Source organism: Mercurialis annua, linkage group LG4 (assembly GCF_937616625.2).
Source record: "Mercurialis annua linkage group LG4, ddMerAnnu1.2, whole genome shotgun sequence".
Taxonomy (NCBI): Eukaryota; Viridiplantae; Streptophyta; class Magnoliopsida; order Malpighiales; family Euphorbiaceae; genus Mercurialis; species Mercurialis annua.
Genome location: NC_065573.1, coordinates 40128463 through 40154402, shown reverse-complemented (window position 1 = coordinate 40154402; position 25940 = coordinate 40128463). Strand labels below are relative to the sequence as shown.

Genomic DNA, 25940 nt, shown 5'->3' with positions numbered 1-25940 from the left:
GGTATATGATTTTCAATAATCTATTGATTTTTTTAATACCATATTTGAATTGATAAAAGAACTCAAGATTCAAATAAATAGTTCATTGTATCATGTGGTTCATGTATTAATTGTTTTAGATTAAATATAAGATATTTTTTTATGTAAAATATTTTATGTGAGTTGAAGATGTTTGATAATTTCATTTAACACTCAACTTCAAACAAATCGGTATATAACAATTTTTGAATATTTAACAAATTTCAATAAATAATTTTAGTTTGTTTATGAAAAGTAATATTATAATTGTGTATTTTTTCATTAACAAAAAATGTATATCAAAGTTTAGTTACAAAAATACAAAGTAATAAAATATTCAAGATTGAAATAAATAGTTTATTGTGTCATGTGGTCCTTGTATTATTTAGATAAAAAAATAAGATTTTTTTCTATGTAAAATCTATTTTAGAGTTGAAATGTTTGATAACTCAATTTAACATTTAATTATAGTTTTTAATATGTAATAATTTCAAATAAATAATTTTATTTTGTTTTGTATTTATGAAAATTTATTGTTATTATTATTGTATATCTTTTTCATAAATATCATTTACTGTGTTAATTATGGATATTTGATTTTGGTGCCAATATGTTTTAGGATCCGGTTAAATTTTTTATGTGTCAGTTTAAAATCTAAGTTAACTTTCTAAAAAAATCTAAGTTAACAAATCTCAAAGCATGTATTCTGATAAAAGAAATCACAAACTTGGTTGAATTTTTTAGATATATGAGATTCTCTGTTCTCTATTATCTCCACACAGCTGCATGCCTATTATAATACATAAGAATCAATTTCATTTTGTGTTGAAACAACGAAAAATCGAAAAGAGTTTATACCTGCAATTAAGCTATAACAATTAATTTTTTAGCAGAGCTATAACAGTCAATTAAAATAATTATTACTGAATATAAACACCCAATACAAATAAACTTCCAACTATATATAAACACATTAATCAATAATCAAAATATAGTAAAATTCATCAAATGTTAATTAATCTTGTAATATAACCTAAGTTAATCAATAAATTATAACAGTTTTACAACCCACATCAAGAAAAATAAAAAATAAAAAGAAAACTTACTATCTTTTTTGAAAAAGGAAATATGTAACGGTTGAAAATCTCACTATTTGCAGCACCTCAATTAATTAGGAGAATTTCTACTCTCCCATAATCTCTAAGCAACATTAATGCCTGCACAATGAACTAAGATCGATTAGTAATACATATATGGACGTCTAAAAAAATCAGCAACATATAAAAAAAGGTGGAATAAAAAGAGAATGAAGATAAATATGATTTTATAGGTGGATGAATTTACCTCAATTACAAACTCATTAAGATTGCAATAGTAAATTGAGTATTTGTAAAAAAATAGAAACTTACAGATAAATCTTATGATTAAATTTAATTTTTTTTGAAGATATAATTAAATTTAATTATCTTCAATAAATACCAAATCTATATAAATAATAAATAAATTTAAATAAGTAGTTTAAAAGAACTGGGAACTCATGAGAATGCTCTATTTGTTGAGAATCAATGAGGAGCTTCCGTTGGTCCTCTCAATTATATAATATATAGATGAGTAGCTAATGAGTATAGTTAAGTGCAGAATGAAATATTTGAATAGGAATAATAGCAGTAGAGATGACACGTTAGCGCAACACAGAGTTGGCCGGTCTCACGGTCCTATAAATACGGAGCAAGCTTTCAATGCTTCTTCACACCCTACAAATTCCTCCTCTTCTTGTTCTTCTCCAATTTTCAAATTCCCCTCTCTCTCTCTCTACTTTCTCTCTCTAAAATAAAACGAAGTATACAAAAAAAAATGGCTAAAATGCAGTTTTGATCCCATTTTCCGTTGATTATTGCAGATTTCAGGTGATTCTTCTTCTTTTTAAGATTTCATATCCAATTTTTTTTATTTCTGATTGATGAACTGGAGTCATTTTTCAGAAATTCGAGCTTATTGCATTATAAAATGAAGTAATTTTTGGTTTTAAATTACTTGTTTGACAAACCTATAACAAGCCAATAGAGTGTGATGTAGCAAATTAATGAATTTCTAGGAAACTCGTGGCGTGTAACCATACAAGTAAAAATTTGAAAACTGTGTTGTCACATGTCATTTGGCAACGGTATATAATTTATTAATTGCAAAGTGAAATATTATTGCTTACAATTTTAGCCATTAGTATGCTGTTAGTAGCATTTCTTAAGCTAATGACTCTACTATTTTAGTATTTTCAGAAAAATGTTATTTAACTCAATAATTTTGTACTAGTAATTTATTTTAACTGATGTGGTATATATATATATATATATATTTATTATTAAAAATAGTAATTATTGCATAATTATTGGATTTAAATTTTGTAGGGTCACCGAGCTATAATTTTTTTTATAAAATGATAATCAAATTATAAAAACTATATTGAATTGTAGTTTTTTACAAAGCAGATACCAAAATATTTTTTTTTTCATGAAAGAGTTATCATTTATAAAAATATTACTACTTTTTTATAAAATGATAATAGGTCGATAACCGTCTTAATTTTTTTTATAGTTGGGTATATTGTTTGGTAAAAAAATACATTCGGTAATTATTTTATATTCGTTAACTATTTTGTAAAGAAAATTATAGTACGTAACCTCAAAAATATTTAACCCCAATTATATTGTATTAAGTAATATGTTTTTCTTATAACTAAAGTCAATATTAGCTTACATCAAGATTGTATTATCTTGCAATTAGCTAATTTATATAGTAATTATTACTTTATATTTTAATCACATTTGATAATTCCACAGTATCACAATAGATTCCTAGAATCCAACGACCGTCCAATTTTATGAAGAGTTGTTGATCTTGATTTCTAGTGGTCGCTGATGTCACAAATCAAATACTATAGAATATTGATCTTGTTTACTTTAGATTAATGTTGGAAAGTTTAGGGCAATTTCGGGTTTAATTCAATTAGCTAGGGAGCTGCCTAAACAATATGCACTTATTTTTAATTAGCTAGCTCTTAAAAAAATTCTGTTGTGAACAATTTCTCCCAATAATTGGGTAAGCTAGTATTGTAATTTTATTGTTTTGGTATATAAGGCTGCTAACATGTTACGAGTCAAAATGTTGATGAGATTGAGCATTGTTGGTATGTTCCATTGACTATTGTAATATAGTCTCTATATAAATTTATTAAATAAATATGGTTGAGTACCCAGTCATTTGCTTACACCTCGAATGTATTTTCTTTTCAAAGTATATGAGTAAAAGTTTTTGTGCTTAGAGTTATTATAACCGGGGAAGGCAGCATCTGATGTGTATTTTGGTTAAAGTCATATAATATTTTTATTCTTCTTTCATCAAATCAAATTAATTTTTTTAATATCATAATGCTTTTAAACTGAATTAAACTGAAGTAATTTGTCTGATTAACTCTCTAGTTCGGTTTATATTAAAATTTAGATCTAACTGAAATTTGTTTGGTTTCAAAATCGAACCAGTATAAATTTTTCGGTTCAATTTGATTATTAGATTCTTTTTCCACCATATTACCTAGAGATAAAATTTGTCGCATATATTCGATTTACTATTTTTTTATACTCCTACAGAAATTTACAGTATTACTAATCATTGATGTGTTCTTTTCATACCCACCTTCCGAATTTTACTATCACTACTACTAAAAAACACAGTTGTATTTCACATTCATCGGTTGTATTCATATTTTTAGTGCCTCACATTAAAAATAAAAAAATGCCTCACATTAAAAATAAAAATAAATACTGTATCTAATAATTTATAGTTCTGCTATACGTGTCACTAATCTCATCCTAATGGTAATATTTCTATATTAAGAAAGTATTATCCTTTAGTTTATTCAAGGATTAAATTTTATGTAAATTATGACACGTAAACAATGTTATTTAGGTATAAAACGAAGATTTTCAAAATATGGAAATTAAAATCTACAGACACCAAAGCCATTCCATGTTTAACACTGTATAAAAAACTTTTAGACTCACATATATGGGATGCTCGTGAACTCTAGCCACTAGCCAGCCAACTTAATATATATACTACTATATATATGATGTTATAAAAAAACCAACACTTCTTCAGTACTAATTTTTCTTTCCTGTTTCTTGCAGTTAATCTACTGTGTTCTGTTAATTTCTTGGTGCAAGAACAGGAAAAAATGGCTTCTAATGGAACAGTGAAATGTCCGGGGCCGATGAAGGCAACATCTAACGGGGTTTTTCAAGGAGAAAATCCTCTTGATTATGCACTTCCTCTGGTCATCGTTCAGATTGTTTTTGTTGTTGTTCTTACTCGTTTTCTTGCGTTTCTGCTGAAGCCATTGCGTCAGCCTCGTGTTATTGCTGAGATTATTGTATGTATTTCTATCTCTATCTCTAAAAAGTTTTATACTGTTTTGTTTTATATCATATGATCAGTTGCAGTTCTTGATTTGCTTTTGATGTGTAGGAATGATTCTTGAATAATAGTGCTTCTTTTGTTTTGCATGTTCAGAATGTGTCATATAGTATATTTTTTAACTTTTATTATTGACTTTATAATATGTTAGTTATTGTGGGTAATGTGTCCTCTTATTAAAATTAATAATTTATCTATGTGGGGCTATTGATGGGTCTAGATCATGTAATATACTACTAGTATAAGATAGTAATATTTGAGAAAGATTATGTTTAGTTTCTGTATTCTTGAATATTACATGTCAGGAATTTGATTTGATCTTAACTGGGGGAAGGCTGAACAGAAAATTCTTGGGGATTTAAATGATTTTGAAGAGAGAGTTAAAATAAACTGAAAATTTTGCAAATTTTATGCTTTAATGGTTCTTGGGAATCATTCAGTTGAATTTGCTAAAAATTTATGTTGAAACTGTATGAACAACTAAAACTATTAAACTAAGCAAAGAAAACTAGAAGTGTTATTTACTACTGTTGCCTAAAACTTGTTGCTATTATGAAAATTGGTCTAACAGACAGCTTCAACTATTAATTTTGACTGTGAATCTGATAAACCTTTTGAATTGAAACTGAAACTGAAACGGATCTAGACACTTCCACTACACTAATAGCAGTATCTGATGTTTCTAAAATCCATGTTCCATGGAAATTAAAACGGTAAAACCGGAAACCTGGAACGAGACAAGGGACAAACTGATATTTTTTACAAAAATATGCTGTAAATATAAAATTTTGGGGTTTCAGAAGATTCTTTAGAAATGAAAATGAAATGCCAAAACGTAATACTCTCTAAGTTTCGGATGCAACTTAGTCTATAATAGACAAATGTGTTTTGATTTCAATAAAGTTTCCTATGTGTTCTTATTGTAATTTTGTTTCAACAGGGAGGCATATTACTGGGGCCATCCGCTCTAGGTCGAAACACAGAGTATCTGCACACGATTTTCCCAGCGAGAAGCTTGACAGTATTAGATACTATAGCAAATCTTGGTCTTCTATTCTTCCTGTTTCTTGTAGGTCTTGAATTAGACTTGAAGTCGATTCGTCGAACAGGGAAAAAGGCCTTATGGATAGCTCTATCAGGAATCAGCGTACCTTTTATACTAGGAATTGGAGTTTCATATGTTCTTCGTAAAACAATAACTCCTGGCGTAAAAGCAGCTCCATTGCTTGTATTCATGGGAGTGGCCCTTTCAATCACGGCTTTTCCTGTCCTGGCTCGTATTTTAGCAGAACTAAAGCTTCTGACTACAGATGTGGGTCGAATGGCAATGTCAGCAGCTGCAGTAAATGATATAGCCGCATGGATTTTGCTTGCTCTTGCCATTGCTCTCTCTGGAAGTGGTAGCTCTCCGCTTATATCTTTATGGGTACTTCTAGCCGGAGCTGGGTTTGTTGTCGCTTGTGTGCTAATCGTCCCTCCTGTGTTTAAATGGATGGCTGTGCGTTGTCCTGAAGGAGAGCCGGTGAATGAAATGTACGTCTGTGCTGCATTAGCTACTGTTTTGGCTGCAGGGTTTTGTACTGATGCTATTGGAATTCATGCCTTGTTTGGTGCATTTGTGGTTGGAATTCTGATTCCTAAAGATGGACCATTTGCTGGTGCTCTTGTTGAAAAAGTTGAAGATCTTGTCTCTGGTCTCTTTCTTCCGTTGTACTTCGTGTCTAGCGGATTGAAGACTGATGTAACCACAATTCAAGGAGCTCAATCATGGGGTTTACTGGTTTTAGTCATCGCTACAGCCTGTTTTGGGAAAATTGTTGGCACTTTAGTTGTCTCTCTCTTATGCCGAATCCCTTTTCAGGAAGCCATAACTCTTGGTTTTCTGATGAATACTAAAGGGTTGGTGGAGCTCATTGTCCTCAACATCGGAAAAGATAGAAAGGTAAATTAAAAACTAATTCATTTTATAACTTATTTGCATATTGCATAAAAACTTGCCCGAATCCTAAGTTTTAGTAGTGTTTCGTTTTCATTTCTAACACGCTGCTAAAATTCCAAAATATAGAACTTGGAACTCTGAAGATCGATATTTTTCAGTATTTTCCGTTTCCGCTTATTTGTAAGTAAGATCTTTCTTCTTGATGCATATAATGATTAAAGTTTATCTTGTTACAGGTTCTGAACGATCAAACATTTGCTATATGTGTTCTGATGGCTATCTTCACAACTTTTATTACAACACCTATTGTTGTCGCAATCTATAAGCCGGCTAAGCTAGGGACTAGAGCAGATTATAAGCAAAGGACTATCGAGAGAAAAGATCCAGATTCTCAGCTTCGCATTATGGCTTGTTTCCATAGTCAATGGAACATACCAACAATGCTCAATCTCATCGAGGCATCGCGTGGAACAGAGAAACGAGAAGGAGTCTGTGTTTATGCTCTGCACCTTATGGAGCTTTCAGAGAGACCATCTGCGATCCTTATGGTCCATAAGGCACGAAAGAACGGACTTCCGTTTTGGAATAAACTGCAACAATCTGATACCAATCAAGTCGTCGTTGCTTTTGAAGCGATCAGGCAGCTGAGTCGCGTGCTTATTCGTCCGATGACGGCAATCTCTGCTTTACATAATATGCACGAAGATATTTGTGCTTCTGCTGAAAGAAAACGAGTAGCGATGATCATCCTCCCGTTCCATAAGCATCAAAGAATCGATGGAAGCTTGGAAACGACTCGAAATGAGTTCCGTTTGGTTAACAAACGGGTTCTTGATTATGCTCCGTGCTCTGTTGGAATCTTAGTTGATCGTGGACTTGGCGGAGGCGCACATGTACAGGCAAGCAATGTTTCTTCCACCGTAACCATTTTATTCTTTGGTGGAAGCGACGACCGTGAAGCGCTTGCTTACGGTGCAAGAATGGCAGAGCACCCTGGAATTAGCGTAACCATTGTTTATCTCATTGCCGGCACAGAGATCACATCTCAGTCAATTAAAGTTGATATAAATGATCATGAAGCTGCAATTACATCAGAAACGGCTGATAAATTGGTGATAGTTGGGATCAAGAAACTACCGGAGGACAGTTCGATCAAAGTTGAAGAAAGGATAGTGAATAGTGCTATAGAAATTGTGGAAGTTGTTAAGGAATTCAGCCGTTGCAATCTTTTCGTTGTCGGTAGAGTGCCGGATGGTCCAGCCGCGGTGGCTTTGATCGGAGCAAGCAGCGGAAGAGCAGAGTGTCCTGAATTGGGTCCTGTCGGAAACCTCTTGACGTCTCATGACTTTACCACGTCAGCATCGGTGTTGGTGGTGCAACGGTATAATAGTCAGAAATCAGTTCATATCACTTCAGGTCGCTCCAAAAAAATTGCCGAGTTGCCCGAAGGCGAATCTGAAACTGAAATCGAGTAGATTGGTAACCGGATATTGGATTTTGGGTGTATGTATATAGTGTATATATCTCTAAATGCAGATGACCATGAAAAGATTAGTAAGGGTGTCCTTTTGGTTTCATCTCAATAAGAGTTCATCAATGTACTAGTTTGTTTGCAGTCATAAGATTCAAGGTCTTGAGTCTTTACTGTATACACCACAGGAAGAAAACAATAATCAAATAGAAGAAAGAAAATGTAAATTTGGTTTTGTATTATTTTCTTTTTACTCAATTGCATGTAATTTACTCCCAATAAGCAATAAATAAATGGTTACTTTTGAATTTTTTTTAGGCTTAATTCCTTAAAACACCCCCACCTTGTATTTTTTTTCGTTTATACTCTGACCTTGTAAAAACACCATTTGTACCCAATTTTGAGTTTTTATGTTTCATCTCTACCCAAAAGCATTAAATTGTACTCTTTTCATTTGAAAAAAAGTTTAAAACAATCCTTCATTTTTAACTTATATACTAATTAGATATTAATATTATTAATAATACAAAAATACCATCTTTTTCAAAAAATTAAAAAATAATAATAATTTTTTTTAATTTTTTTAAAAAATATTTCGATTTTTTTTTTTAAATTTTTTTATTTTTTTTAAAATATTTCCGACAAAAAATTAAAATTAAAAATAATAATAATTTTTTTTAATTTTTTATTATTTTATCAAATTAAAAATAATTAATTAATTATTTGGATGTATTTGATTACTTTTTAAGTTTAAGGATTTATTTGTATATTTTAAAATAGAAAAAAGTATGTTTTAAACTCTTTTCCAAATGAAAAAAGTACAATTTAATGCTTTTGGGTAGAGATGAAACATAAAAACTCAAAATTGGGTACAAATGGTGTTTTTACAAGGTCAGGGTATAAACGAAGAAAAAGTGCAAGGTGGGATTTTTTTAAGAAATTAAGCCTTTTTTTTAAGATCAATTATACTTGTGAATTTGAATGTTATTTTATATGGACAGTAAGAGAAATTTTTAGGTAGATTCAGTCCACCACGTCATTCGTGGACGAAACCAATCATATCATAACACTTCATTAAAATGAGGGTATTATTGTAATATCATTATTCAAAAGTATTTGCAAATAACAAACAAATTACAAAAATACCCTCATTTTAATGAGGTGTTATGATATAATTAGCTTTGTCTACGGATGACGTAATAGACTGAGTCTACATAAGAATTTCTCGGACAGTAATCTTCAAATGTGGGTGAACATGGTCGTGTTCTATTCAGTTTAATCGAGTCTATTTTTTTTAATATATATACACATATATAACGAACAAAGGGTCAACGCGCCCCCTAAACTTGTGTCACGGGGTCAACTAACCCAATTTATATTTTTTTGAGCAAATAACCCCAAAACTCTTCATTTTCGGGTCAAGTAACCCCATAATTGTATTTTTAAAACGCGTAAAATACAAATCGGAGGTAAGGGATGCAAAAAAGTAATTAGATACTTCTCTAATTGTTGCGATAAAATTATTCTAAATCTGTTTTTTAAAATAAAAATATAAATTGTGGGGATATTTGACCCAAAAATGAAGAGTTTTGGAGTTATTTGCTCAAAAAAGTATAAATTGGGGCGCGTTGACCCTTTGTTCCATATATAACTCTAATTGTATTAATTAACCGGCTTGAAATTTTATATGGATATTTGATGTGGTTTAATTAAAATGGTTAACATAAATTGATTTTGATATAAATAATTGAAAAATATAATTTTCTATTTTAGTTTGAGATAATACAATTTTTTAAAAAGTAAGTAAAATAACATTATTTTCATCTAATGACTTTTTTAAATTATATTATATTTTTTCTTTTATTTTTAATTCTGCGAGTGATTTTTTGATCAATTTTTTTTTAAAATTAAATATAAAAGTTTGAGACATTTGAGATTTATATTTAAAAACAAATTAACAGATATGCATATATTTATTGTTATATGAAAATGAAAAAAAATCAATGTTATTGTTTTTAAAAGATAAAAAAAATATGAAATACGTAAAGATAGTGATAAAATTTAATAACTTTATGTACAAAATTAAATATTATAAAAATATGGTTTTATTTTTTAAAAAAGTTATTGTATTGACAAGTTATTTTTTTAAAGTGTACAAATTACATAATAAAATTTCAAATTTATTAATATTTTTGAAAATTAGAATATGAGACTAATTTGTAGAAATAATCACCATTTTAACCATTCACTCTCAATTATGATACAATAATGATTATAAATTGGCTGAATATATAGTTTGACCCCTGAACTTGTACTCTTTTACCCATCTAACCCCTAAACATAACGTCTCTTCTATCGAACTTCTGAACTTGTCAAATTATCCGATTTGACCCCTGAACTTGATAAAAACGTAAACATCGAACCTCTCCGTACACAATTTCTTCTAGAATGTTTCAAGTGACAGGTGGCACGGAGGGGTTCAATATTTACATATTTATCAAGTTTAGGGGTTAAATCGGATTATTTAACAAGTTCAGAGGTTCGATAGGTGAGACGTTAAGTTTAGAGGTTAGATGGGTAAAAGAGTACAAGTTCAGGGGTCAAACTATGTATTAAGCCATTATAAATTTATAATAGTTTCTTAGGATTATTGGTCGGTTGTAATTTAAACATATGCGACAAATATTTCTTATTAGTAATGGTTAATTTATATCATACCAAATGATGTACATAATAAACAATAAATTTAAACCCAATTTAAATTTTAGACATGCTATCACAAATTTAAAATCATCCATATTTTTTAAAAAAACTAGTTTTGCATTACGTGCTATGCACGTGGCTCGTAACGTAACTCGTCAATGAACATAACTATAATTAAATAATTAACTTAATCTTATTAATAATATCTTTAAAAATAATAAGATAGAAATTTAAATAATAATATATTGACCAAATATAATATTTTAATTTTATAGTTCAATCAAATTAAAAGATAGCTATTCCTACTAATTTGGAGACAATTTAGTTATTTTTTACATACTAAAAACTAAATTGGAGATAATTTAGCTACCTATTCTAATTAGGACTTTAATTACAATAGTGATTAATTAACTAATTAGTTAATGACTACAAAACCTTTATTTAGTAGTAAACTGAAAAGGATTATTCAGTAAATTTGTCTGTCCCCCCCCCCCATCCGTGCCTTTATATATAGTACTAGCGTTTCGCCACGTGCTACGCACGTGAGCGATATTTATATGACCCGTTATATATATACATTAAATATTATTTAAATTATTTAAATATATTACTATACTTTATAGTGAATTATTATAAATTATGAAAATTGAAATTATAGTACGTGATGATATTTACATGACCCGTTATATGTAGTAAATATTAATTATATTTAATATATTACTATAATTTATAGTAATTATTATAAATTAATTTAAATCATAGCATGTGATAATATTTACATGACCCGTTATATAGTAAATATTAATATTAATAATTATATTATTTAAATTTAAAACTATCTTTTATTTTAATTAAGATTAAAATTGTAAAATGTTAGTGATATTTATACAACTTTTTGTATAAAGTAAATATTAAATCTTGGTTATATATACTTGCATAACATGAAAATATTAAATCTAGAGTATACATCCTCGGGTTTGAATGTTTTACATTATAATGTACGAATTCAATTACGATTTAATTATTAGGAAAAATGGAAAGCAATCAATTACAGAAAAGAGAAAGCAATCCTAAACCAATTGAAGCAATCCTAGCCCAATTCTGATTCCATTAGTTGTTTTAAGGCTTAATTACTTAAAAATCCCTCACCTTTAATTTTGTTTTCGTTTATACCCTGATCTAGAAAAATTGTCACAAATACTCATGACCTTGTCTTTATGTTTCACCTCTACCCCAAATTTCAAAAAAAAGACGATTTATTAAAAATAACTAAATATAAGGGTTATTTTATACCTTTTTCTAATAAAAAAAATTACAAACAAATACTTCATCTATAAAAACGCTCAAATAAGTCCTAAAATTAATTAATTTTTTAATTTAAATAAAATAAAATAAATAAAATATTTTTTATTAATTACAATCTACAATTATAATCCAATTTAAAAAACCGCTAATATTATTATTTTCAAAAAAAAATCAATTTTTGTATAATTAATAACATTGACGTGTAATTAGAATATATACTAAAAATGAAGGACTATTTTAAACTTTTTTCCAAATGAAAAGAGGTAAATTTAATACCTCGAGGGTAGAGGTGAAACATAAAGACAAGGTCATGAGTATATGTGACAATTTTCCTAGATCAGGGTATAAACGAAAAAGAAGTTAAAGGTGAGAGTTTTTTAAGTAATTAAGCCTTGTTTTAAGTCATAAAAAAAAGAATTAGTTGTTTTAGTAAAATTAAACTTCTATTTAATTACTATTAATTTCCTTATTTTTTTTTATAAATTATGCTCTTAATGAAGTCTATTACCGTGATATTACCAATTAACGAAAATTGACTAAAACAACCATATACTCATTTAATGATAGATCAACAATTGACATATATTAAGTAGATGTATGAGTGCAAATTTTTCTCAATTTCGTACATATACATGTTTATAAATACCTTTATCTTGGTATTGATTATTGATTACTAATTCTAATAATCTAAAAAAAAATTGAAAAAAAATTAACAAAACAAAATAATCTAAAAAAAATATTCTAAAAATCAATAAATTAAAAATACATACAATGTGAATCAACAAATTCCTTTCATTGGAATAAGAAGCTTCTCATGATCCGATGTATCTCATATAAATTGATGACAATAATAATTCGAACCAAAATTACATCTATTCTAATAATAATTAGAGTCCTATGATTTTCTTTTTTATTGATAAATAAACTCAAAACCTTGCACAGCAAGGAGGAACTGATAAAAAAACAAATTAACCAAAACTATTCCAAATCTATGTCTTCTTTCCAAATATCCTTCCAATTTTCTAGGACCTCTTCTAACTAAACTTTCTCTTAAAAAAAATGCTGCAGCTGCTATGTGGTGAGCGAGCTTGTTGGCTTGTCTTGCCATAAAAGACCAACTAATGCCTTGGAAGCTTTTGGCTAAATTCCTACGTTAACTATATATGTTATAGATTAGAGTTAGAATCCTATTATAAGAGCTTTTGTTAGAGTATTTTTATATTTATAAACTAATGAAAGGCATATATTCGGATGCTTCTATTGTAGTAGTCCATTTGCATTTAACTTCTACTATTTACATGATTTAAATTAATTTTTTATTATTTTATCTTTTTTAGTTATACCCTTAATGAAGCCTATTAGCGTAATTTTGCCTGTCCCCCCCCCTTCCCACATATAAGATAGTTACTAGCATTTCGCCACGTGTTACACACGTGAGCGACATTTATATGACCCGTTATATTTATTAAATAGTATTAACTAAATTATACAATATAATTTTTTAGTTTTTAATAAATTATTATAATTTTTATTTTATTTTAATTGAAATCATAGCACATGAGTGTTTTTATAGGACCCGTTATACATAATATATTTTGATAGTCATAATAATAGCAGTTTTGTTTTTTACTTAACTATCACAGTTAAGTAAATATTGTAATTTAATAAGTTATTATAACTTATTTTTTCTTTAAATTAATATTATATCACATAAGTGATAAATATGACTCGTTTAAATTATTAAATATAATATTTGAAAGGGAATAAATATGTTGTTTAAATATAAATTGTAGTATGCTAGAATTATTTAAATGACCCGTTGCTATATAGTTATTTTATTTTGTAATAAATTATATTAATTTTTTTATTTAAATAAAAATTATAACTTGCAAGCAATATTTAGATGTAATTTATTTTATTTTATTTTTGAATGACCAATTAAACATTCATTAGCCAGTGAAATTAACTTTTTTTAATGATTTATATGCCTAATTTGAGTATTTATATATTGTGAGTAAAGAACCGAAATTGGAATTAGCTTAAATTAGCTAAAGTTTGTAAATGTTTCGTACCATAACTCTTATGTTGTACAGATTGAATTACAACTTCTATTTGCAGAGAAAAGAAACAATCATAATCCAATTATGATTCTATTAGGAAAAGAAAAGCAATCCTAACCCAACTGCCAATCTATTAGTACGGCTAACTTCATATTTTACATTGAAATTGTTTTTTTATCAAAATAAAACTTGTACTAATTATTATTGATTTTATTTTTTCTTTAATAATTATACCTTTAATGAAGTCTAGCATTTCGCCACGTGCTACGCACGTGAACGGCACCTATATGACCCGTTATATATAATAAATATTATTTAAAATGTTTAATAATTGTAGTTTTAAATAAATTATTAATTTTTTTATTTACTTTAAAATTTTAACACTTATATTAAATTTTAATTAAATTGCAAAAATATATTGATATGACCCGTTATATATATATATATATATATATATATATATATATATATATTATATTATATTAATTAAATTATTTAAATTATAACATAAACTTGAATGATAGCTTTTGTGATTTTTTTTTCTAATTTTAAAAAAAAATCTGTAAATTTTCTCAAATCTTTAACAATTATAATTTTACGTAATTTGGCAACACAATTTAAGTAATTATATAGATAATATGTGTTTGTTTAAATCATTAACTACTTCTACTGTAATTAAATTTATTTTAGTAGTAGTTCAGGACATGACTATTTCGAATAGAATTAGTCTTTGATATTAATTAAGACTAAATAATATTTATTATTTTCTTTATTAGAATTAATTTTGCACATTATTCTGAGGTAATTAGCTAGCCTCGATGTTAATTAATTAAAGAAGTAAATCAAATGTCAATTTTTAAGAAGCAACTGATACTATTTGAATTAATACAAACTTTGTTCGGTTATGTTTATTGCAATTTGTGTTGTAATACAAAAGTTACCGTAGTCAATAGAAAAAAATTAAAACAAACTATTAGTGTTTGAAACTAAATTAAATGCTAATCCTTTTTTATTCTTTTAGTGATTTATATTTTTTAATATGAATTATACCTTTAATGAAACCTATTATCGTAATTTTGCCTGTCCCCCCCCTTCCCACATATAAGATAGTTATAGATAGATAGATAGATTATAGATAGATATAGATTAATGCACATCGAAAATTCATTATTCTCGTATAATTAAGGTGTTAGTTACATATAAAATCACTACTTTTAAGTGAAATTTCAAAAATAACATGATCTTTAAAATGTGTCAATTCAGGACCACTATTCATTTTTTTTCCAAAAACAACATCGGTAATATTTAGTGGCGTTTTAATTTGCTGACATGGTGTGACACGCGGCAGACCGATCGGGTGTTCAAGTCAGCGAAATATTATCTAAAAGTGTACCCATGTTGTTTAAAAAAAATGATGTCCTGAATTGAGAAGTTTTAAAAGTCACGTTATTTTTGAGATATCGTGTAAAGGTGTTAATTTTATATGTAATTTACTCTAATTAAGACTAATAAATTAGCTTATAATGAATTGAAAATAATAGAGATGACATATTATAAAATCAGAATCTCCTAAAATATTAAAAAAATTATTAGGTGTCAATCCAGATAATTTTTTGTTTGCTCTTTCGTTTATTATAAGTATTTGATTTTTATGTTGTACTATTGAAGGAAAGTGGGAATTCATTTTCTTGAATTATAGGAAAGTGGAAAAGTTGACTTGTAAACTTACGAACATATACTGATATACATTCAGTCAGTGTAAGAATCTATTAGACCGGCCGGTTCAACCACAAACTAAAATTAATCCGATTTAATTTTTTTTAAAGATTAAAAATAGACCAAATTACCCTAAGTCTTTCCATATATATCGTAATTCACTTAGTACTTTTTGTTTGTAAATTAAACGATTTAGTACTTCATTTTCAATCCCGTCAACATTAAAATCCTTATGTTAATTTTTTTCATTTATATTGATAGTCAAACAAAGAAAATTTATTCCAACTCTAAATGAAAAATTAAAACCCTAATATGCCCTTGAATCATTTTAAACTTTAAACAAAAATCAGAAACCAATTGGCATTTCTATTTTGTTTATCTTCTATCGACAACCATGCACCACCGCCTCTGTCATCGACCGCCATTTTTCTGCCGGAAGTACCAGTGCCATGCCTGAGACGAAACCATACGCATTTGGGTTCTCCTAGGTTTGCATATGAATTTGTCATCGTCATTTGGGTTCGCCTGAGGCAAATCTAAACGATGTGTTCGTCGGAGGTTGTATGGGATTTTTTTTTTGGCTTTTTCGTTTCTCAAAACGATGTAGTTTAGGGTCATTTTTGATATTTTGTTCGTATTTAACGGCAAAAACGTAAAAAATTAATAGAAGCGTATAATAGTTGACATAATCAGAAAATAAGGTAATAAATCGTTTGATTTTCAAATAAGAAGTACCAAATTGTAAATTATGAAATATGTGAAGGATTTTAGAGTAATTTGCTCTTAAAAATATGGTCTAATTTTTTCAAACAAAAAAGTTATAAGAACTGAAATTATTAGACTTGTTAAATTATATAAAACCATATTTTTTATTATTTATAATTAGTTAAAGCATGTTCTATTTTTTAGTATATAACTATTTATTTATTAATTGTTTTTAATTCACTTAATAATCAAAATTTTATATACCTGTTTGAATTTAATGTAAATTTATTCTACAAAAGATATAAGAATTATATATGTTAAATCTATAATTAGATCATACTATCTCCTATAAAAACATGGCTTAATCATTGAGACATGCCTCATTTTTTCAATTTTTTTGTTTAGGGCTTAAACTTTCACAATCTTCCATTTAAGTCTATTTTTCGATTTTCAATTTTAATTAGAGTGAAAAAAAATTCAAATACACTTTTCATATTACATTATATTGAAAATTTTGATGCTAAAAGGGCAAATTAAAAAAATATATTTGAATTTTTTTCTACTCTAATATTTGAACAAATGGTTATATTTGAAACTATAATTTAAAAAATGAGCTAAAATTGATTATTTTAAAAGTTTAGCTTATAAACAAAAAAAATAAAAAATTTGAAGAATTGTTCGAATGATTAAGCCTATAAAACATGTGTAATGTTGTGTTAAGCTAGAAAATTAATAACAAAGTTAGTTTAATTAGTTATGATATTAGTTAATTAGTGTTTTAAGCATAATAGCATATGGTATTGGCTGATTGCACGGCCCCATAACTTGTGGATGACCTTATATCAACCGAACACTTTGCAATTTTTTAGTCTATTTCAATTATTACTCAACTCTTTTCTTTTCATTTTCTGTCTTACTTTCATCTCTATTATTCCCCATTATTTCTGCTACACTGCAACTTCACATATATGCGTCGGAATCCACCGCATTGCTTCGTTTGGCCACCACCACAAGCAGCACCGCCAGGTCCACCACCACCAATTATTTACATATACCTCGTCGTGGATTCTACTGTTTAGGGTTTGATTCTACACCTTTTTCTTTTGACGTGTGCGTCTTGCAATTTTTTATCCTATAGTGACGAAAATTATCGTATTTTTAATTATTTTCATTTTCATCCTAGTTTGTTGTTTTATCTGAGTGTTGTGTGCATGCAACAAATAACTCACTATGTCGTATAAATATAGAAACTTATATTTTTACGCTTTTAAACTATAAATAACAAAAAAGTATTTTTCATTATTTGATTAACTAATGCATTGTTCTTAAACACGGAAACGGTGACCGTGATTTACGGTTTAATTGATTCTATCATTGGCTCAACCATTTTACTAAAAACAATATTTCAATTATTTAAAATAAATTTGTATATTTAAAATTGTCTTACGTATATAAGATTTTAATTAGTAAATAGATCAAACTCGTTGATTTCCAGTTTACGGTTAAATCAATTAAATAGTTTTTAATTTTGACTATTTTTAATTTAGACAAGTTAAACCAAATTTTAATTTTTTTAGAGAAGAACCAAATTGAACTGAAGCCGATCCAACTCTTAAAATAGTAAACTAAATAAAACTCACAATTACTCTTAGTTGCAATTTACATAACTTAACATAACCATCACCTGGAGATAGTTTTTTCTTTGACATGTGATTTTACAATTACTATTTTTGAAAATTTAATATTAAGAATGTCTAGCAAAAGAATATATAATAAATCACCCTAAAACACTCCAAATTCTAGTGCAAAATAGACCTTCTTTTATATCTCGGGAGTATTTTTACATGATTGTAATATATATATATAAATAATATATAATAAATTTATAAATACAACCTCTAATTATATTTTTACATTAACAAGTAAATTCATACATTTTACATGATTGTAATAATTGGTAAAGTTATTATATACCATTACCACCAAAATTACATATTGAACAGTTTGTTGATGTCATAGTTTCATTGACTCTAGCTCTACCCTTTTAAGGAATAATTTTTTTGAAGTATAGAATTTTATTAAGATATCTCAAATTTAATTGTCCATCTAACTATATATAAAAAATAGGGTTAATGTCATAAAAATTCACCAACTTTACATATTTTTTCATTTTAATCACGTAGTTTAAATTTTTTCATTTTCATGCACGAACTACCACTTTTTCTCAAATTCATGCACGGTGCTGAGGTGTCATGGCTCCATTGGTGTAATTTTCTAAGGTGGAGGTCACTTTACACCAATAAATGAGTGACACCTTAGCACCATGCATGAATTTGAGAAAAAATGGTAGTTCGTGTATGAAAATGAGAAAATTTAAACTGTGTGATTAAAATGAGAAAACGTGTAAAGTTCGTGATTTATTTTGACATTAACCCTAAAAAAAATATGAGAGCAAATTTAACCGCATGTTCATCTAACTCGACATGATGATAAAATAAGCAACATCGTTAAATTTCGAGGAGATTAAATAAATAAAATAAAAACACTAGTGATCTGTTAAACAAAATAACTTGAAAAATATTAGAATTGAAAAACTAGTAGAGATGACACGTTAGCGCAACACAGAGTTGGCTGGTTTCGCGGTCCTATAAATATGGAGCAAGCTTTTAATGCTTCTTCACACCCTACAAAATCTTCTTCTTCTTTTTCTCCATTTCTCTCATTCTCCCCTCTCTCTCTCTCTCTACTTTCTCTCTCTAAAATAAAACGAAGTAAACAGAAAATGGCTAAAATGCAGTTTTGATTCCATTTCCCGTTGATTATTGCAGATTTCAGGTGATTCTTTCTTCTTTAAGATTTCATATCCAATTTTTTTTAATTTCTGATTGATGAACTGGAGTCACTTTTGGGAAATTAGAGGTTATTGCATTGTAAATAAAGTAATTTTTGGTTTTAAATTACTTGTTTGACAAATCTATAACAAGTCAATAGAGTGTGATGTAGCAAAAACTGTTCTATTTTACTTTCTCTTCTGATTTTCTTTTTATTCTCTTAATTTTTTTTGTTTGTTATTCAAGTGCATGCCTGACTTTTAAGCAAATTAATGAATTTCTAGGAAACTCGTGGCGTGTAAATATACAAGTAAAAGTTTGAAAATTATGTTGTCACATGTCATTTGGCAACGATATACTATAATTTATTAATTTCAAAGTGAAATATTAATGCTTAGAATTTTAGCCATTTTTTTTATGAGAAGAATTTTAGCCATTAGTTTGCCTATTAGTAGCATTTTTTTAAGCTAATGACGGCTTTTTTTTAGAAAATTATTATTTAACTCAATAATTTTATACTAGCATTTTCTTATGCATATACGTTACTAAAATAGTAATTAGTGCACAATTATTGGGGATAAATTTCTTAGGGATCACTAAACTATAATTTCTTTTTATAAAATGGTTCTCCAATTATAAAAAATTATCAAATGTTTATTAACTTTATTTTACAAAAAAAGATATCGAATTATTATTTTTCCATAAAAGGTTACTGCTTTGATGATGCGGACAAAATAAATGATATCTAATACGACAATAAACTGGTATCCCTTTAAAATAATAATAGTCTGATAACCGTTTTATAGTTTGGTAATCGTTTGATAAAAAAAAAAAATTCATTAACCATTTTGTAAAGAAGTAGTATAGGCCCAATTATTCATAATATTTTTTCTTGCGTCAATATCATATTATGTTGCTATTAGCTAATTAAAATTTGTAATTATTATTCTATATTTTAGTCACATTTGATAATTGAATAGTATCAGAATAGATTCCTAGAATCAACGACTGTCCAATTTTACCAAGAGATGTTGATCTTAATTTTTTGATGTCACATATAGAATCTTGGGTCCGATAAATAAACATAAAATTAGTGTATAGTCAAGGTACTGCCAACAAAAATTATCTTAAAATTAGTATTTAGTTAAGGGATTATAGTGGAGATAGATGAAAGTTGAAGGACTGTTTATGAACATTACTTTAAAATAAAATTAGTAATATAAGCCAAGAAAATCCTATTTCATTAGATATCACCTGCCATAAATTTTAAATATTGGGCAATAAAGTCCCAATTTCTCAAATTAAAATAATAGCATTCCTCAAAAGGTTTATTTTAATAATAAGCTTAGACTACACGTTGCTAGTTCTTATTTTCTTAAACATAATTTTGGAAACAAATTTTGTTTGTTTACTTTAGGCTGTGGGAAAGTTTAGGGTAATTCTTGGTTTAATTAGCTAGGGAGCTGCCTAATCATGTACTTATTTTTGGTCCGATTCTGATATTGTGTGGTTCTTAAGAAAATTCTGCTGTCAACAATTTCTCCCAATAATTGGGTAAGCTAGTCTTGTAATTTTATTGTTTTGGTATATAAGGCTGCTAACATGTTACGGTCAAAATGTTGATGTACAGTATATAGTCTCTATATAAATTTATTAAATAAATTTGGTTGAGTACCCAATCATTTGCTTACACCTTGAATGTATTTTCTTTTCAAAGTTTATGAACTTGATTAGTAAAAGTTGTGCTTAGAGTTACTATAACCGGGTATAACCAGGGTAGGCAGCATCTGATGTGTATTTGGTTGAAGTCAAATAATTTTTTTCATTCTTTTTTAATCATATCAAACTATTTTTTTAAATCATAATTCTTTTAAACTGAATTAAATGTGTCTGACTAACTTTTTAGTTCGGTTTGTATTTAAATTTATATTTATTTAGGGTCAAAATCGAACCAAAATAAATTTAGTGGTTCAGTTAATTAATTATTCGATTTTTTTCCCACCATATATTACCTAGAGACAAAGTTGGTTTAATATCTTCAGTTTACAATTTTTTTATATTCCTAACAGTAATTGGTTAATTTACAGTAATAGTTTTTGGTACTCCTACAGAAATTACAGTATTACTATTACTAATCATTGATATGTTCATTTTCATACCCACCTTAGTAATTTTACGTTCACTAGATTCACTACTATTTAAAAAACACAGTTGTATTTCACATCCATCGGTTGTGTTCATAATGAATAGTAGTGGAGTATTTTTTAGTGCCTCACATTAAACATAAAAAAATATTACAAATAAAAACTGTATCTAATAGTAATTTATAACTCTGCCATACGTGTCGCTAATCTCATCCTAATGGTAATACTTCTATATTAAGGAAGTACTATCCTTTATTTGTCTAGGATTAAATTTTATGTAAATTATAACACGTAAACAAGGTTATTTAGGTATAAAATGAAGAATATGGAAATCAAAGTTTACAGACACCTAAGCCCTTCCATGTTTAACACTGAAAAAAAACTTTTTGACTCATATATATATGGGATGCTCGTGAACTCTAGCCAGCCAGCTTAATATATATATATGGGAAGTTATACAGCCTGTTAAAAACTAATCCTATTTAGTTTTTTTTCCTGTTTCTTGCAGTAAATCTGTTCTGTGTTAATTTCTTGGTGCAAGAACAGAAAAAAATGGCTTCTAATGGAACAGTGAAATGTCCGGGGCCGATGAAGGCAACATCTGACGGGGTTTTTCAAGGAGAAAATCCTCTTGATCATGCACTTCCTCTGGTCATCGTACAAATTGTTTTTGTTGTTATTCTTACTCGTCTTCTTGCCTTTCTGCTCAAGCCATTGCGTCAGCCTCGTGTTATTGCTGAGATTATTGTACGTATTTCTATCTCTATCTCTATCTCTCTAAAATGTTTTATATGTTTTGTTTTGTATTATGTCAGTTGCAGTTCTTGATTTTCATTGTGTGGAATGATTCTTGAATACTGTTTTGTTTTATATCGTATGATCAGTTGCAGTTCTTGATTTGCTTTTGATCGTGTAGGAATGATTCTTGAATAATGGTGCTTATTTTGTTTTGCATGTTCAGAATGTGTCATATAGTTTAGTTTTAATTTTATTATTGACTATATAATATGTTAGTTATTGTGGGTAGTGGGTATGGTCCTCCTCTTACGTCTCACCCAATGTTATGGGCGTCTATATAGATTAATTTATTTATGTGGGGCTGTTGATGGGTCTAGATCATGTAATTAATAGTATAACATAGTACTTAAGCAAGATAAATTATGTTTAGTTTCTGTATTCTTAAATATTTCATGTCAGAAATTTGATTTGATCTTAACTGGGGAAGGTTGAATAGAAAAATCTTGGGGATTTAAATGATTTTGAACACAGAGTTATAAATAAACTGAAAATCCTGCAAATCTTATGCTTTAATGATTCTTGGGAATCATTCAGTTGAATTTGCTAAACATTATGTTGAAAGTGTATGAACAAGGAAAACTATTAAACTAAGCATAGAAAACTGGAAGTGCTATATACTACTATTGCCTAAAAGTTGATGCTATTATGAAATTTGATCTAACAGTCAGTTTCAGCGATTAATTGTGACTATGAATCTGATAAACCTTTTGAAATTGATCTGACACTTTTGCATTCCACTAATAGCAGTATCTGCTGTTTCTAAAATCCATGTTCCAACTAAAACGGTTAAACCGGAAACCTGGAACGAGAAAAGGGAGAAACTGATATTTTGTACAAAAATATGTTGTAAATATAAAATTTTGGTGTTTCAGTAGATTTTTCAGAAATGAAAGAAATGTCGAAACATAATACTCTTTAAGTTTCCGATGCAACATAGTCTAGAATAGACAGATGTGTTCTGATTTCAATAAAGTTTTCGATGTGTTCTTACTGTAATCTTGTTTCAACAGGGAGGCATACTGCTGGGCCCATCAGCTCTAGGTCGAAATAAAGAGTTTCTGAACACTATTTTCCCAGCGACAAGCTTGACAGTATTAGATACTATAGCAAATCTTGGACTTCTATTCTTCCTGTTTCTTGTAGGTCTTGAATTAGACCTAAAGTCAATTCGTCGAACAGGGAAAAGGGCCTTATGTATAGCTCTATCAGGAATCAGCGTACCTTTTATAATCGGAATTGGAGTTTCATATGTTCTTCGTAAAACAATAACTCCTGGTGTAAAAGCAGCTCCATTGTTTGTATTCATGGGAGTGGCTCTTTCAATCACGGCTTTTCCTGTCTTGGCTCGTATTTTAGCAGAACTAAAGCTGCTGACTACGGATGTGGGTCGAATGGCAATGTCAGCAGCTGCAGTAAATGATATAGCCGCATGGATTTTGCTTGCTCTTGCCATTGCTCTCTCTGGAACTGGTAGATCTCCGCTTACATCTTTATGGGTACTTCTAGCTGGATCTGGGTTTGTTGTCGCTTGTGTACTAATCGTCCCTCCTGTGTTTAAATGGATGGCTGTGCGTTGTCCTGAAGGGGAGCCGGTAAATGAAATGTACGTTTGTGCTACATTAGCTACTGTTTTAGCAGCAGGGTTTTGTACTGATGCTATTGGAATTCATGCCTTGTTTGGTGCATTTGTGATCGGAATTCTGATTCCTAAAGATGGACCATTTGCTGGTGCTCTTGTTGAAAAAGTTGAAGATCTTGTGTCTGGTCTCTTTCTTCCGTTGTACTTCGTGTCTAGCGGATTGAAGACCGATGTAACCACAATTCAAGGAGCGCAATCATGGGGTTTACTAGTTTTAGTCATCGCTACAGCCTGTTTCGGGAAGATTGTTGGCACTTTAGTCGTCTCTCTCTTATGCCGAATCCCTTTTCAAGAAGCCATAACTCTTGGTTTTCTGATGAATACTAAAGGCTTGGTGGAGCTCATCGTCCTCAACATCGGAAAAGATAGAAAGGTAAATTCAAAACTAATTCATTTTATAACTTATTTGTATATTGCACGAAAACTTGCCCGACTCCTACGTTTTAGTAGTGTTTGATTTTCATTTCTAAGACACTACTAAAATTTTGAAATATAGAACTCGGAACTCTGAATATCTATATTATTCAGCATTTTTCCGTTTCCGCTTATTTGTAAGAAAGATCTTTCATTTTGATGCATATAATGATTTAAGCTGATCTGTTGCAGGTTCTGAACGATCAAACATTTGCTATATGTGTTCTGATGGCTATCTTCACAACTTTTATTACAACACCTATAGTTGTCGCAATCTATAAGCCGGCTAAGCAAGCGACTAGAGCAGATTATAAGCAAAGAACAATCGAAAGAAAAGATCCAGATTCTCAGCTTCGAATTATGGCTTGTTTCCATAGTCAATGGAACATACCAACAATGCTCAATCTCATCGAGGCATCGCGTGGAACAGAGAAACGAGAAGGAGTCTGTGTTTACGCTCTGCACCTTATGGAGCTTTCAGAGAGACCATCGGCCATCCTTATGGTCCATAAGGCAAGAAAGAACGGACTTCCGTTCTGGAATAAATTGCAGCAATCTGATACCAATCAAGTGGTTGTTGCTTTTGAAGCGATCAGGCAGCTGAGTCGCGTGTTTATCCGTCCAATGACAGCAATCTCAGCTTTACATAACATGCACGAAGATATTTGCGCTTCTGCCGAAAGAAAACGAGCTGCGATGATCATCCTCCCGTTCCATAAGCATCAACGAATCGATGGAAGCTTGGATACGACTCGAAATGAGTTCCGTTGGGTTAACAAGCGGGTTCTTGATCATGCTCCATGTTCTGTTGGAATCTTGGTAGATCGCGGACTTGGCGGAGGCGCACATGTATCAGCAAGCAATGTATCTTCCACCGTAACTATTTTATTCTTCGGCGGAAGTGACGACCGTGAAGCGATTGCTTACGGCGCAAGAATGGCAGAGCACCCCGGAATTAGCGTAACCATTGTTTATTTCATTGCCAGCACTGAGATCGCAGCGCAATCGGTCAAAGTTGATATAAATGACCATGAAGCTGCAATTACATCGGAAACAGCTGATAAAATGATTATAGTCGGAATCAAGAAACTACCGGAGGACAGTTCGATAAAAGTTGAAGAAAGGATAGTGAGTAGTGCTAAAGAAATTGTGGAAGTAGTTAAGGAATTCAGCCGCTGCAACCTTTTCGTTGTCGGTAGAATGCCGGACGGTCCTGCGGCAGTGGCTTTGATGGGAGGAAGAGCAGAGTGTCCTGAATTGGGTCCTGTCGGGAACCTGCTGACATCTCAGGATTTTTCGACGTCAGCATCGGTGTTGGTGGTGCAACAGTATGATAGTCTAAAATCAACTCATTTCACTTCAAGTAACTCCAAGAAGATTGCAGAGTTGCCGGAAGGCGAATCTGAAACTGAAACCTGACCGGATTTTGGAATTGGGTGTATGTTTATAGTATATATCTCTCTAACGCAGATGATCACGAAAAGATCAGTAACGGTTCGGTTTTTGTTTCATCTCAATAAGAGTTCATCAATGTACTAGTTTGTTTGCAGTCATAAGATTCAAGGTCTTGACTGCATACACCACAGGAGGAAAATAAATAATCAAATAGAAGAAAGAAGATGTAAATTTGGTTTTGTATTATTTTCTTTCTAATCAATTGCCTGTAATTCACTTCCAATGAATAAATGGTTACAATGTTTAGATGAACTATGTTCACTTTAATAGAA

General features: G+C 29.4%; 2 protein-coding genes across 5 annotated transcripts; both read left to right on the top strand.

The window, feature by feature from the left end:
• The first annotated feature begins 1834 nt into the window (after positions 1–1834).
• Positions 1835–8213, top strand: LOC126677208 (cation/H(+) antiporter 18-like). 2 transcript variants are annotated; one of them, XM_050371715.1, is made up of 4 exons: positions 1835–1925; positions 4203–4444; positions 5429–6430; positions 6664–8213. In XM_050371715.1, exons 2-4 carry the CDS (start codon positions 4250–4252, stop codon positions 7900–7902), a joined length of 2436 nt encoding a protein of 811 aa, XP_050227672.1. In that variant the 5' UTR covers positions 1835–1925; positions 4203–4249; the 3' UTR covers positions 7903–8213. The 2 variants fall into 2 exon arrangements, with proteins under 2 accessions (XP_050227672.1, XP_050227673.1); XM_050371716.2 differs by lacking the exon at positions 1835–1925 and having other exon boundaries at positions 3991–4444.
• On the top strand, positions 1865–25920 carry LOC126677209 (cation/H(+) antiporter 18-like). 3 transcript variants are annotated; one of them, XM_050371720.2, is made up of 4 exons: positions 1865–1925; positions 21871–22109; positions 23171–24172; positions 24406–25920. In XM_050371720.2, exons 2-4 carry the CDS (start codon positions 21915–21917, stop codon positions 25630–25632), a joined length of 2424 nt encoding a protein of 807 aa, XP_050227677.1. In that variant the 5' UTR covers positions 1865–1925; positions 21871–21914; the 3' UTR covers positions 25633–25920. The 3 variants fall into 3 exon arrangements, with proteins under 3 accessions (XP_050227677.1, XP_050227674.1, XP_050227676.1); XM_050371717.2 differs by lacking the exon at positions 1865–1925 and adding an exon at positions 17289–17467; XM_050371719.1 differs by lacking the exon at positions 1865–1925 and adding an exon at positions 19002–19222.
• Positions 25921–25940: the final 20 nt, after the last annotated feature.